Source organism: Ictidomys tridecemlineatus, chromosome 1 (assembly GCF_052094955.1).
Source record: "Ictidomys tridecemlineatus isolate mIctTri1 chromosome 1, mIctTri1.hap1, whole genome shotgun sequence".
NCBI classification, from domain to species: Eukaryota; Metazoa; Chordata; class Mammalia; order Rodentia; family Sciuridae; genus Ictidomys; species Ictidomys tridecemlineatus.
Window position 1 is genome coordinate 222,895,895 of NC_135477.1, and position 16,721 is coordinate 222,912,615.

The 16,721-nt window shown below is 31.7% G+C and overlaps 1 protein-coding gene across 1 annotated transcript in view; it reads right to left on the minus strand.

The window, feature by feature from the left end:
* The window catches only part of Ndufs4 (NADH:ubiquinone oxidoreductase subunit S4), a 101,335-nt gene that overhangs the window by 46,221 nt on the left and 38,393 nt on the right, over positions 1–16,721 (minus strand). The window contains exon 2 of the mRNA XM_005319642.5: positions 13,005–13,083. Coding sequence (XP_005319699.1) covers positions 13,005–13,083 — 79 coding nt within the window. The remainder of the gene's footprint in view (positions 1–13,004; positions 13,084–16,721) is intronic.

A 16,721-nucleotide genomic window follows, 5' to 3' on the forward strand; every position in this document is an offset into this window, starting at 1 on the left:
AACCCCCCTGTCCACCACAATGAAGAGCAAATTCTGAAGATTCTTTAATAGAAAAAAATTTACCTGTTTTATCACATATAACATTGAAAATGCAAACACATACAAATTTGTTCCTGTTAAAAAGAATTAAAAATTCACTTTTGTCAGTGTATAGAATGCTTTGCAAAAATCATAAAAATCACATCATGAACATCAAAAAGGGCAGTTGAGCACATAAAAACAGCAACAAAATAATCTAATCATTTCCTTTGTGAAGTCCTTTGAAGTGATTTTTAACCATAACAGCTATTCTCCAGTTTTTCTGATCAGTAAATCAGATCAAATCACTTTTTTTTAATTTTTTAAAAAATTTTTTAGTTTTAGGTGAACACAATATCTTCATTTCTATCTCTATGTGGTGCTGAGAATCAAACCCAGTGCCTCACGCATGCCAGGCGAACACACTACCACTTGAGCCACATCCCCAGCCCCTCAAATCACTTTTCTACTGAAAACCCTGTAAGTTTCCTATTAGAGGTAAAATAAAATTTAAACTTCTTACCATGGACCTGAGAGAGTCTAATAACCTGAGTCTACCCCACTGCTCGTATATCTGACCTCATTTTAGATCATTTTCTCCCTTTCTTATGGCATAAGTTTACACTTATGGTTATTAGTTTTTCCTCTACGTGAAATAAATGCTCTCTTGCAGTCTCACATAATTGGCTCTTTCCTATCATTCTAATCTTAGTTCATATACCACAACATCTCTTTCTTTGATTGTCCTATTTATCCATCCCAATTCCCAGCTACTTTCTATCTTGCCACCCAGCTTAACTTTTTTTCTATAACATTAATTAATTTATGAAATGTATCTTAATTATTTATAGAATTGGTATGAGCTTTCACTTGAGAATATAAACTCTAAGCACAAGAATATTCACTGTATTCCCAGCCTAGAATATGATATACAGTAGGTGCTCAATGAATGAAAGAAAAGTTCAATATATTTTAAATAAAAGTAAAAAAAAAAATCTCTTGATGGATCTTCACAAACTACTTCAGATTGTCTTAGCTGAAAATCACCAGCCCTAGAGAAGTTTTAGTCTTTGAATATTCTAGGCACAAACTATATGACTATAATTAAGTGTTTGATATATTATGATCTTACAAAATCAGGAACCTGGTTTTAGTTCTTTAATGTCAAATCTCAAACTACCCAAGTAAGTTCCAAAATGCTTTTCATTGATAGATTTTAATTATAACAACATACACTCATTGTATGTCAATCAGCACACTAAGCAGACAGAACCTCAGTTCTTCAATTTAAATTAGCATTCTTAGCCCAACATTTTGGTATGTCTCTGTATTTTATATGTTGCTTAGAGAAAACTAAAAAAAAAAAAAATAAAAAATGTCTATTATCTTAGAAGCCTTAAAATTAAAAAAAAACCTTCAATAACTGATATGCAATATACTGAAAGCCTTTTGAAGAAAAGCATTAAACATGAAATAGCAACTGAACAAAAACCCTATTAATACATTTCTAGAAAAACATCTCTTATAAAGACGTAGTTTAGTGGAGGCACATTATACTGCATATGGTAAGGTCTCCATATTACTGACCTATTATTTTACACCTACCCATCCTGTAAATCATGAATATTTGAAAACTTGCAGGTGGTATTTTGAAGAGTAGAACTGAAACTTAGAAAGTTTGAACAAAGAAAATAGAAGTTTGCTGCTCAGACATTAAGGTCTGCATTCCTCTTTCCTCTACTCTAATTCTACTCCATGAGACGTATGACATAGAAGAGAAAAAAATAACTGTCACCAAAAAACAGTACTCTTATTTTTTTTTTACTTTCTCTTATCCCTACCTTTATTTAGAATTTATTATAAAATGATGGGCATGAAGTTTTAACAAGTTAATATGGGTGTTTGGATGAATCCTTATGTTTTGAAATTGCCTGGCAAGCTGGAAATTTAAAAAGCTTTAACTCTAAATACAAAATACTATCAAGATTACAACCCTCCCAAAATATGCAACAAAAACATAATAGTATAAAAAATAAACCATCAGGTACTCATATTCTAATATAAATTTTAAAATTAGATTATATTCAGTTAAATGAAAAATTAGGTAAGCCATTTGCAAGGAGATAATATACACTTTACATACTTGGAATTCATTAAAGAGTAACAGATTAATGTATTTTCACATATGAATTGTATCATCTTTAAAACATGACAAAAACCCTTTATATAAAATCCAAACAAATATCAATTCTCCTTTATTGAAAGCCAAAGCTTCTACATAATAACATGCAAGAATTTAAAATTCTTGAAAGCAAGTGTCAAGTGCTATACACAATTTCCATACACAGCAGGTAGTAAAGCAAGGAAAGACCTACATAGTTACTTTCCTTAACAGAGACATACAATGGAGAACTGTTACACAGCCCTAGCATACTACAGGTCTATGCATTTAAGATGTTGTGGCTATTAACAGTTTAAATCTTTACTGTATTTTGCTAATTGGTACGTAGAACTTTAAAGCTTTTGAAAGATAAAACATTCCCGACAGTTCAATTCTCCAGCATTGTTCAAGTATTCCAAGTAGGAACAAAGAGGAAAATAAATCTGCTTTAATTGCTGAAGAATCACAGATAATAAGATGGCTGAATATTGTAGAGGAAAGATCTTTTGTTCTATAAACAATTAAAATATAGAAAGACACTCTCTATTTTAAATTTTAATGGTTCCTGTGTGCATGTAAAAACTATTATTTCTATCACTCACCTCCCTTGTAATATTTTTTAAATTAAGTTTTATGTAGCTTGATAATGTGAAAAAACAACTAGGCAAATATCTAAGAAAACAAAAACAAAGTCCTGCAATCATCTAAATAATTTTTTGAAGAAATAATTACATATAATAAGTAATATGTCTTGGTTAGTGATTATCACTGTTAAGAGTTAAATGCACTTGTTTTAAATTGTTATCCATTTAGACACTTTTCTCTTTTAAATGACCCAGCAACTCTATTTAGAAAATTTTTAATTTTTATTTAGAAATGTTTTAATTTCTCAGCATGTTCAACCCCTAAACATTAAAACTATTTTAATATCAGTTCACATGCTTAGGTATGTATATCATGTTATAGGAATTTGAGACACAATTTAATAATATAAACAAATGAAAGCAATCACTCATGATTAATATTATGCGTACATAATACGTTTGCTTATTAACCTTTTAAAAATTACAGAAAGAACCTTTCCTTCTAGTTTTACTAAGTCTTAACATTTTTTCATTGAGTCTTTGATATTTTTCAAAATCAATTCTCCCTTCCCTCCCATGCAAGAGAGTACTAAAACACAGTCCAAGTAAAGAATGACTATTTCACTGTAAAATTTATATTTTCAAAATCATTAACTAATATTTCTTAGAATTTTAATCAATAGTATAAAGGCTATTCATCAATTTTTTTCAGCAGTTTGGGTAGCATAAAAACCAAAATAAGGAAGTATGTTGTAAAACACTACAGTTGTTTTTAAAATACAAAATACATTACAAACTAACATTTATATTCACTTAGTGGTTTTTATCTTTTGATTTTAGTAGTCTTACCTAACTAGAAGAATATAAATAAGCATTAATGAAGATGGGAAAACTTGAAGAAACATTATCCATATTTAGTTAAACTCTTAAAGAAAAAAAAACTCACATACTAAACTGCCACCATGGTAGGTTCTCAAAAGCTGCTATTCTTTGATGTAAAATGAAATACTACTTAGTGAATAAAACATTAAAAAAAAATTCCTGTCTTCCCTTCAAAGAGACATATCCTTTGACCCAGTGCTCCAGACTAAAGCCTTGAAATTTTTGCACAAGAATGCTGTGTGAGTAAAGTCCAGACAAAACAGACACTTGAGATGCTAGAAGGCTGTATAACCCCAATCACAGACACTACTCCTTATAATCTAGCAGAGATAGTGCTGCATACACCAAAAGAAAGTAATCTCACCAAAAGAAAACTGACCCTTTAAAGGGGGGTGGGAGGGGAGCAAACAAAGTAAATGTAAGCCTTTAACTGAGGTTTATCTTCCTGTGCAGGTCACTTCTTAATGAACAATTTTTAAGTCTGCAGATTTACAAAATATTTTCATCCATAAACTTTCAGTACATTAGGAAGAAACACAATATAAAACACTTATAACAATATAATAATTGTTTAATTTTGAAGGTCTGTGAAAATCATTCAATCTTACAAATTTTAGAACAAGTTAAAGTCCTGAAAAAAATTTTAAAAACTCTTACTGACAAAAAAAATGGATTAAACCACTTGCCACTTATATACATTATAAAACACTAACATGAAAACCTCATTGACTAAGCACGCTGCTAGTATATGTGCTTATTAATCAAATAGCAATTCCTTAATGCAAAAATAAAGTTTTAATTGCTATTTTATTGCTATTTGGAAGAAGTTGTTAAGAAATAAAACAACAAATTGGCAACATTCAGAGCACTGATTCTGTTTCACATGCACATGTCTGAAATGTTAGGATTTTACATTTTAATAGCAATGACATAATTTTTCAAAAATGCTTTGAAATGATAGCTGCCTTTCTCAATTCCACATCATCTCCCAACAGATTTAAGATTTATAAATTACTAAATGTCTCTTTTTTTCACGTGCATTTAAATTGAGAATACATATATAACTAAGCATAATACATTTATGAAAATTAAATCAGGTGATGCTTAATGGTTTTTAAACAATAAACCATGTAAATAAAAACAATTTAGAGTATGCAAATAAACACAGAGGCATAGTGTGTAAAACATGCTCTGCAAGCATTTATTGAATAAATAAAGAATGAAGGAAAGAGGACAACATAATTTTTACAAAATCATGAATAAATCCAAACATTCTTACATTTTATGGAAATTCTTTATCTATTTTTTGTATTAATATTTTAACCGTCACAGTAATAATTAATATAAGGCTACTGTGACAAATGAAATAAGTAAAAAACAGGTACTAAAAATGATTAAAAAGCAAATTGAAAGTATACCTATGTAGGTCTAATTTATGCTTTGTATGTTTTAGGGGGGAGCATCTACTCAAAATCTTTAAAGAACATTGCAAATTTAACTTCTCTCTTTTATATAGTCAAACTGAATATAAAAAGACAACACGTGCACTGGACGTGGGTATTCATCAAATATACTGAAAGGAGATTGAGGTGGGGGGGACACATAAAGGAAAAAAAGTTACCCTCTTAATAAAGCACAAAGGCAAAGACATTCTTCACCTAACCTCCATGGCACAGCTTCTCCTGCAACAAAACCCAAGGGCCAATCAAACATCCATTTGTAAGAGGTCCTTATTATCTGCAGGAAGTATCACATATTTGGAAACCATGTTACGACCCACAAAAAGATCTTTTTTAAAAACATTGTGCTTCTAAACATAAATTTACAGGATTATTCTAAGATGTTGTCATCTATTTTTTGATATTTAAATTCGTTTTAGTTGCAAGAGTAAATAAAAAGATTAATTAGCAGTTTATACACAAGACATTCTTAAAAGTGATTGATCAAAAATTTAATATGTATTCTGATATAAAATTCTTTATTAATAGTAATATAGAATTATGACAATTTTATTCTCCGAAAATTTGTTCTCTATCAACAGACACCCCATTTTAAAATAAAGATAACAGAATGTTCCTTATGCTAAAAAAAAATGCTACACAGATTGTTCACTTTCTACATTTTATGCCAAGAAAAAAAGAATAGGATATACATTGTCAATATACAATTGAAGAAAACAATTTTTATTTGTACTTACAATGGTACTAACATCTGCAAAACACTATGAAAATTTCCTTAATTTATTAAATTCTACAAATTCTACATGTAAGATGTAACAGTAAAAATAAGCTTCACTTGGTAACAAGTCCTTTGAGTGAATATGAGAATAACAGTTAAAATAATAAGCAGCACAAGCTCAAGGAGGTAGAAATATGACTTGACAACAGTACACATAAAAGGATCTGAGGTTTTGCCTCTCCCTGAAATCCAGATAAAAACTATGAGGACCTAAATTTTAAGTGGTCTTACTAGAACTGCTATGATTAAAAGGAATAGAGATAATAATCCTTATCACACCCTGTACCACATGTGTAGTATAAGAAAACATGGCAACAATATTTTAAAGAGATTTAGTGCAAATGGGAGGTAATCAAGATGATTAATTACCTGGAATGCATGTGAAATAAATCAAAGTCCTGGGATGGTTAAATCAGGAAGGAGAAGACTTAGGAAAACAATATCATCATCATCAACATCATCATCATCATTTTTGTCTCAGGACTCATTTACACTGTTGTTGTTTTTTTAAAATATCTTTTAGTTATCAATGGATTTTATTTATTTATTTATTTATTTATTTGGGATGTTAAGAATCAAACCCAGGGCCTCATACATCCCAGGCAAATGTTCTATCCCTGAGCCACAACTCCAGCCCCTCCTTTACACTCTTAAAAGTTACTGGGACAACAATGAGATTTTGTTTACTTGAGGTATTTCTATAGATATTTACCATGTAATAAAATAAAATGGATAGAAAATTTAAATGTATACTAAATTTAAAATGTCAAAATATTAATATAAACAACATTTTAGCAAAAAATAAATATATTTTTAAAATTTAAAACGTCAAGTGAGGAGAGTGGCACTAATTTGCATTTTCTTAAATCTTAGGGTGAGGAGAGGATTGTAAGTTCAAGGCCAGCCTGGGCTACTTAGTGATAATATCCTGTCTCAAAATTAAAAAATAAAAAACAGCTGGGATGTAACTCAGTGATATAAGTGTCTCTGGATTTAATCCCAACTAAGAAACGGGGGGGGGGGGGGGGACACGGATGGACACAAAAGGAGAGAGGGAGAGAAGAGGGAGGGAAGGGGGGAGGGAAAGAGAATAAAGGAAAAATGAAGAAAGATTGATTCTTTAATGTCTAGCTTAGTAGAAGACAAGATCAATTCTAACATCTGTTCTTGTATTCAAACTATTTTGCCAGGTTGTTTTGGTTAAATGAATAATGAAAATCCATCATCATACAGATATGAAGTTAGAAAAAGAAGCATGGGGGCTGGGGTTGTAGCTCAGTGGTAGAGTACTTGCCTAGCATATATGAGGCATTGGGTTCAATTCTCAGCACAGCATATAAATAAATAAAATAAAAGTCCATTGACAACTAAAAAATACATAAAATTGGGGCTGGGGATGTGGCTCAAGCAGTAGCGCGCTCTCCTGGCATGTGTGCGGCCTGGGTTCGATCCTCAGCACCACATACCAACAAAGATGTTGTGTCCGCCGAGAACTAAAAAATAAATATTAAAAATTCTCTCTCTGTCTCTCTCGCTCTCTTTAAAAAAAAAAAATATATATATATATATATATATATATATATATAAAATTTAAAAATATATAAAAATTTTTTTAAAAAAGAAGCATGATGTCATCCATAGTGGCACACACCTGAATGCAAGTTCAAAGTAGCCTCAGCAACCTAGCGAGGCCCTAAGCAACTTAGTGAAACTCTGTATCAAAATATAAAAAAGAGCTAGGGATGTGGCTCAGTGGTTAAATGTCCCTAGGTTCAATCCCTGGTATCAAAAAAGAAAAAAGAAAGAAAAGAAAAAGAAGCATGGTGGCACACACCTATTTCATCTCCTTGGAGGTTGAGGCAAGAAGACAGTGAGTTCGAGGCCAGCCTGGGCATCACAGTGAATATTGTTCTCAAAATAAGTAAGTAAATAAAATTAAAACTTCATACTTGGTTACAACAAAATCCATTGTTTTGTCTTACACTTTATTTTGTTTCTGTGGTGCTAGGGATTGAACCCAATGCATGCAAGGCAAGCACTCTACCAACTAAGATATATCCCCAGCCCCATCTTGAACTTTACATAGAAGTCTTTACCTATTCGTGAAAATAACCCTATATGGAAATATGCCTACCTTCTAAATGTTAATATGTTTCATTACTAAATGTGTTTGTGTGTGTATATGTATACATATAAAATACATTTATTTATATCTTCTCCAATCCCAATCCCAATCCCATTAGAGCAGTCTTTAAGTCCTAGAAAGGTGTCAAAATGAATCACATCACTGGCAGAGTCAAATGCTATAAAAATTCTAATTCTCACTTGAAACTTTATTACAAGCAACATTTTAAAGTGGGAGGTTAATTTCTGATAAAATATCTACTAATCATAATTTGTCATCTGTTGTTTTTCCAAATAAAGGTTATATATAAAAAAGTGGCTAATTCAGTTTATAACAGCAATAAAAGCATATAAAGTTTTTTCCTTAAACACTGTAGTCTATGTTTTATGTGTTCTTCTGTCTTGCTATATGGGACATTAAAAGAAGATGTTTACAGAGATGTGGTGGCACAAACATGTAATACTAGTGACTTAGGAGGCTGAGGTAGGAGGATCACAAGATCCAGAGAGCATCAGAAACTTAATGAGACCCTGTCTCAAGATAAAACAACAACAAAACATTTGGGATGTAGATAAGTGGCAAAATACCCATAAGTTCAATTCCCAGTACCAAAAAAGGAAAAAGAAAAAGAAAATATTTTCAGCGCTTCACTAAGTAAACTGGAGTCTGGGTTTTTTTGTTTGTTTGTTTTTGTTTTTAAAGAAAAGTTGACTGCAAGGAAGTGCTGCCTTGATTTGTGCTAAGATGCCAACAGTTTTATCTCAATTATTTTGTACCAATAGTATAAATGTCAGCACATAAAAAAAGGCAAATAAAGATACTGTATAATTATAAAAATGGTCTGACTGGGTGGACCTCTTAAAAAAATTCTCAGTCTCCTCTACAGATTATCCTTTAAGAACCACTGAATCAGGAGACCAAAGAGCTGATTTCAAATTCGGTTTATAGAGGTTGTCATATAGAAAAAAGCAAGCCATATAAATTATTAGTTCAGATTGTGAACCAACTGATAGAAGTTATAAAAAGTAGATTAACACCAAACTGAGAAATAAACTTCATCTCCTTTATAAAAATTGATGTAATTTATAAATAATGTACAAATTTTATGGTTTTTCTTCTTTTACAAATGAACACAAATATGAGCTTTAAAAAACAAGAAACCACCACCTCAATCAAGAATAGTTACATAATTCTCCAAATTTCATGTTTCTTCAGGTTCCACATCTAGCCTAGACAACCACGGATCAATTTTCTATTCCTAGAGTTTTGCATCATATAGGAATAAATGAAATAACACAATATGTAGCCTTTTGAGGTTGGTTTCTTTCATATGTGTTGTTTATATTTTCTGAATATAATTCTTTAATCAGGTATGTTTTCTGCAAATGTTTTCACCCAGATGGTGACTTCTCCTTTCATTCTCCTAGCAATGTCTTTTAAAAATATGGTTCACACTTTTGGTGCCATAACTAAAAAACATTTGTTTAGCTCAGAGTTACAAAGATTTTCTCCTACATATTTTATTAGTTTGAAATTTGGCACAATGTTTATACTTAGAACCTGAGAGTTAAATATGGCACAGGTATAAATGAAGGTTCTTGTAAAAAAATTTTCATATAAATACACAATTGTTCCATCATCATTGGTTGAAAAAAACTATTCTTTATCCATAGGGAAAAGCTATCTGATAGGCTGATCGGTAAAAACAGCAGCATCAGAAAGAAATGAGTCAGTTAAGTGGAAATTTTTAAAACCAAAGTTGGAGAAACAGATGTTCAATCTAATAAAAAAGGGCAAAAGATTAAACTATTTTTCCAAATCTCACTCCTTGAAATCCTCTCAGAACTCAACTCTGGAGCCTTATAAGTGTTCGCTGTATGCCCTGCCCCAAATCTTATCTCCGTTAAGCAGTTCAGCTTTTATCTACTTTATTACTATTACATTCCCATGTGAGATTTCTCTTGAAAAAAAGACTGAGTCTCTTTAAAATTAAAAATAATCAGATTCAGTAGCATCACTAGATAACCTGAAGTTATCCTCTAGGCTTAAATTTCTAAGATCTGTTTTCAGAAAAGAGAAATACCTACAAATAACCATAAAAACCAATCCTCAACTAAAGTTAATTCATACACAAAAGCCCTAGGCTTCATATTCATCTTTTTTTAATTTAAAAAATATTATATATGAATATCTAATAGAGGTCATGATAATGGGAATTTCTCATAATTTCAGTTAAGATTCTAGCTTCCATCCAATTTCAGGTACAAATATGACCATTATCCAGTTTTGCACAGTTAATAAAAATATTATACTAATCTAAAAAATTGGCTTATATTATATAATAGGTATGTTAAAATGATGTTTCCAAATCTTTTATAATACTCATAGGCTTTGCCTTATAATTTGAAATATCTTTATCATTAATGTTGGGATATATTTATATTTCAACCCTTTTTTTGTTCAAAATGCAAATATAATCAACTCAATTACTCAGTATTTCCAGAAGGACCCTCTTGAGCTCCTGGTCTTGTCATTATGTTACTTACTTACTGATTGAGCCCTCCATTGGGGGTGCATTGGAACAAGATGCAAAAATCTATTAGCATTATGTTACTTACTGGATTACCTAATGCTTTAATTTTGATGTAAAATTAAATGAATGGTTAAAACTCAGGTTTGTATTAAATATTTGTATTAAATATTACTTCATTAACTATAAATAAGACCTCCTTTGATTTCACCTGGAATATCATACTGACATTTTGATTCAAATACTTCAAGAAAGATAAAACAGGAAAACATATACAGAGCAACAAAATCCATCAAAGGTACGTAACTAATTTTAAAATATATAATTAAAAATACCACACTAGTCTATATACCTCTCTGGTATTCTAAATAACACCTTGTTTAGAGTAGTATGTTTATTGGCTAATTCATTCATTCCTTAAACTTGAAATAAGAGAACTCAGAAAGAAGTATTATTGGACTACTCTTATGCTTTAGGCTGAAAACTTTTATGCCTCCGGCTGAAAACTCTTATGCCTCCTGAGTATTACTCAAACCATTACACTAGAATAAGAAGTCAACCTTTTGGGCTTAAAAGAGATGGTCATAGGGCTAGGTGTGGTGGCACATGCCTGTAACTCCTAGCAACTCAGGAGGCAGAGTCAGGAGGATCTTGAGTTCAAAGTTAGTCTTAGCAATGGCAAGATGCTAAGCAAGTCAGTGAAACTCTGTCTCTAAATAAAACACAAAATAGGGCTGGGGATGTGGCTCAGGGTTGAGTGGCCCTAAGTTCAGTCCCCAGTACTCTCTCCGTTGCCCCCCCTAAAGAGATGGTCATAGGAAAAATTAGAATACTATCCTCATTAAATAATGAGCACATGGAATGTGAAAATCCTTCTCTCACACATATATAACTGTCTCATCTTTTTATACTTAAATAAACAAATGATGTTTCAGTAATAAAGAATAAATTTTAGATTGGTGACTGGATAAAGATCTAGGGACTGGTCAAAAACATGTAGGCTGCATGAACAGGAACTCTGAATGCTCTGAAGCAGGAAAAAGAACAGGAAGTTCCAGGGTTGGTATGGCTGGAACACAGAATATTGTAAAAAAGATATTAGTACAAGATAAATTAAGAGGAAGGCAGGAGTTAAATCATATAACAACTTGAAGACTATGTTAGGATTTTAATGTTTATTCTAGGGGCAATAGGAAGCACCAAAGGATTTCACAGTAGACGGTGACAAAAATAGCATTTTAAAATAATAATAAATAGCTATCCTGGGGAAAATCAATCAGAGGAAGATTAAAGTGTGTGAGGAGATCAACTGGGAGACTTGAATCAGTCTAGATGATGGCAAAATCAGTAAATAGCCTAAGAGATAACCTGAAGATAAAACCAGCCAGCTAGCCTGAAGCTTAAGAGTTTTCCAAACTGTCTGCTTGTTTTTCTATTTATCTGTCTGTTATCTTTAATGGTGCAAACACAAATCTGAGTGTGACTTCTTACTTAGATTATGCTAACAGGCTCAAAATTAAGTGATAAAACACTATGCCATAAAAAGGGGAGTAGTTACGAAATACATCCACATACTTGATAATAGTAAACCAGACATAAAAGGCAAAGCACACTTAAACTATTATACATTTCTATCAAAAGTCTTGGAAACATTACAAAAATTTATGCTATTACATCATGTAAGCATAAATATCAACTTGCATTTAAAGTAACAGGCCACAGACTGAAAATTTCAGTGATGGCTAGAAAAATTATATTTCCTGATGAACAAAGAATTATTCATTTGTTTCTAGTTGTAATGTTTTAACTTAACTCTCCTGTGCACACAGAAATGCTATGTATGTAAATGTATATATAATATGTATAACAATAACATTGCATGGTTCTGGAAAAACCCAATATATTTAATTTTAGATAGTACTGTTAAGTATCTTACAACTTAAATAAGAGTGTTACACTGAGAAAATAAAAAATACTTCATTATAAATAAGCATTCCAATCACTACTTATAAACACCATGAAAGCTTTCATCATTTTAATTTAATATTTGTATATGACAATATTTTTGTATCATGTTTAACATAAATGATTTTTTTCTCTGAAAATACTTAAGATTTATGTATAATCACTGTGCACAGTGGTGCACACCTGTATTCCCAGAAGCTCAGGAGGCTGAGGAAGGAGGATCATGAGTTCAAAGCCAGCCTCAGCAACTAAGTGAGGGCCCTAAGCAACACAGTAAGACCCTGTCTCTAAATATAAAAGGGCTGGGGATGTGGCTCAGTGGTTAAGTGCCCCTGAGTTCAATCCTAAAGTACAAAAAAAAAAAAAAAAAAAGATTTATTTATAATCTAGAAATTCAAACTTGTATCACTTTCCTAGAAGAACCTAGAAGACCATATTGAATATTGTTCAAAAATAATCCTAAACACAAAACCATAGCAGAATATAGTAAAGAATTCTTACCAATTTTTCATCAACTGTTATAAGTTGAGTGTCTCGAGTTTGGTCCTGTGCCAGCCTCCATGTGGATGTGCTCAACAATCTGCAGTACAAGACTTCAAGTTAAAAAGTGATCCACGCAATGAGAAAAGAGAAGCAGACAAATCTTACATAAACAAGCTACTTTAACAATATCTGTCTTATTAAAAATTAAGAAAGAAAGAGAGGAGGACACAAAAGTCCTTTTTCTCCCCAATTAGTTCTGTCTGCTAAGTTTTTGGCAGACTCTCACTTTACAGTTCACAACAGGCAGCACTTTATGTCAGTCTACAGGCTCTCTGTCACAGAAAGGCCACCAGTGACAAGTACTGTACTGCTCTCTATGAGAACACAGTGGTTGGTTTGTCAAGACCAAGCAAAAACATGCAAAACTATATCAACTACTCTGGAATGCTGATTCCTAAATGATGGCATCAGAAAGGAGGGAAAATCTCAATCATAAGAAAAAATTTCTTTAAGTTTAAACCATAAGTAATTTAAATATAAATGATGTGTGATTATTTAATTAATGTTAACAAAATAATCCTGTATCCTGTTCAAAACATTTGAATAAAGTCTGAATGGTTAAAACAGAAATATTAAATTGTAAGTAAAACAGGATTAAAGTCTATTTCCTTTATATTAAGCATCTTCCTATTTCATTGCAAAGAAATTACTTAAAACCAACAAGGTTTTTATTTTTATTTCATGTACACAATGTCATTTATACTAACAAAATGTCATATTAATCCCTAATTCTGACAACTTAACACTTTAGATTTATCCAAACTATTAATCCATCTTATATACATTTTTCTTTCAAAAGTAAGCTAGTGCCAGGCATGCTGGTGCATACCTGTAATCCCAGCTACTCAGGAGCTGAGGGGAAGGGGATCATAAATTTAAGGCCAGCCTTAGCAATTTAGTGAGTCCTCAAGCAACTTAAGAGAGATCCTGTCTCAAAATAAAAAGTTAAAAAAGCTGGTAATGTAGTTCAGTGGTAAAGTATCCCTGGGTTCAATCTCTATACCACAAGAAAAACAAAACAAGACAAAACTCAACAAAAGAAAATAGAACCACCCAATTAAAAATAGGAAAAGGACATTTATACATTTATACAAAAAAGACATAGTCAATAAGCTTATGAAAAGATGCTCAACATTACTAAGAATCGGGGAAATACAAAGAAAAATACTAGGAGATACTATTTCACACCCTTCAGGAATGTTAGGCAAAAACAAAATATATGTGTGCTGACAAAGATGTAAAGAAACTGGAACCTCTGTGAGAATATAAAATCGAAAAGCTAGTGTGGAACACAATATGCTGGTTTCTCAAGATATTAAACACAGATCCAATCATTCCATTTCTGGGTATGTATCCCAAAGAAATGAAAGTAGGGACTTGAAAAGAAACTTGTACAGAAATGTTTACAACAGCATTATTTAGAATAGTCAAAAGCAAAAAACAGCGAAAATTAAAAGACACACTTTTTATTGGGCAATATATCATAATTGGAAGCATGCATGTAGAAATAATGATTAACATGTAATCATCAGAAAATAAATGGTAATTTTACTTAAATTTAGTAAATTTACATAGTATTGAGTAATCTTCTGAGAAAATAAGAAAAACTTTGCCTTTATTTCTGCCTACCTATTTGTTTTATTAGTCTGTTCTCATTTCCAGTTTCTGAAATATCAATCTTAATTTTGAGCCCAAAGGATAATTTTGAGTCTGAGGGGCATGACTATTATTATCAATTACCATTATTAAAGTATAAAGTCATTTATTATATTTAGCTTTTCTGTATAAGTTTCCTGTAAGAAAGAGATTGGAGATCAAGAGATCTTATTTCTAACCCTGGTCCTATAATTTACTAGGTATCTATGAACAAATCCCTTAACTTCTCTGTATCTAAGTTTCATTCTTTGTAAGTCTGTAAAAAATAAGAATCATGTTGTTCTAAAGTCTCTTTCAGTAATGACAATCTCCGTGATTCTATTAGTGAAATGGAGTATGGTTCTAGTTGATTTTAATAATTCTCTATGGAAATTCTATGTAATAATTACTCAACTCATAAAATAATTTGTTCTTTAAGCCTATGCAGCCAGGCATGGTGGTGCACGCCTATAATTCCAGTGGCTTGGGAGGCTGAGGCAGGAGAATTACGAGTTCAAAGCCAGCCTCAGCAATGGCAAGTAGCTAAGCAACTCAGCCAGACCCTGTGTCCAAATAAAATACAAAATAGGGCTGGGGATGTGGTTTAATGGTCAAGTGCCTAAGTTCAATCCTCAGTACAAAAAAAAAAGTCTGTGCAGTTACAATTTATAAAAATATATATGTAGACCACAGTTTCTTTATCCATTCACTCACTGATAGACATTGGGTTATTTATGCTAAAAACATTCATGTGCATGCTCTCGTATGAACATACAATTTCAGCTCATTTGAGTAAATATCTAGTAGCACAAGTGCTGATTCTGTTAAGATTGTTTTACCTTTGTAAAAAAGTGCAAAATTGTCTTTGAATGTGGCTGTATCATTTTGCAAATTGCATTCCCACCACCAATGAATAGGATTACTTGTTCTTTTCATCTTTGCCAGCATTTTGTACAGTCTTGACCATACAAAATGTTTAGGATATTAGTAATCCTACCAGGTGAGCAATGCTATCATTATTGCTTTAATATGCAATTTCCTTATGACATGATGGTGAATATCTTTTTATCTGCTCATTTGTCATTCATGTATGTATATATATGTGTTATGTGTGTATGTACCTCCTCTCTGAGAAGTTGTCTTTTCAGACCTTTAGTCCATCATCATCATCATCATCATTATTATTATTATTGTTATAATACTCTATAATAATATACATCATACTCTATCATTGAGCTATACCTTATTATTATTATTATTATTATTATTATTATTATTTGCTAGAGATTGATCCCAGGGCCTCATGCATGCTGAGCACATCATAGTCTATCATTGAGCTATACCCTATCATTGAGCTATACCCTACAGACTCATATCCACTTTTTGACTGGACAATTTTGCTCAGTTCTTTAGGTATTATAGATACAAGTCTTTTATCAGATATGTTTTGCAAATATTTTCTCCCAGTCCGGGCTTGTCTTGTCATTTTCTTTGCAGTATGTTTCACAGAGAAGTCCAATATTAATTTTCTCTTTTATGAATCATGTTTTTGATTTCTTCCTATCTATAATAAATGCTTATTAGGGTCATCTTAGAATTTCTTTTCTTTCAGTACTGAGGATTGAACCTATAATTCCACCACTGAATTATACCACCAACCCTTTTTATATTTATTTGAGACAGGGTCTAAGTTGCCTCAAACTTGTGATTCTCCTGCCTCAGCCTCCTAAGTTGCTGGGATTATAAAGTGTACATATAGATCATATAAATACTGTTTTTGTTTGTTTGTTTGTGAGACAGCAACTAGTGGAGGTTGGCCTCAAACATCTAGGCTCAAGCATTCCCCCACCCTGAACCTACCAAGTATCTGGAACTACAAGCATATGCTACCATGTCTAGCTTACAAACACTGAAAAGATACTTCTCATAATCTTAAATGGTAAAAAGATAAAAAGAACTCATTTGTACTAAAAAAAAAAGTATCCAAATAAGAATGATATCACTGACCCCTTTTGGAGCAAATAAACTTTATCAACTAAG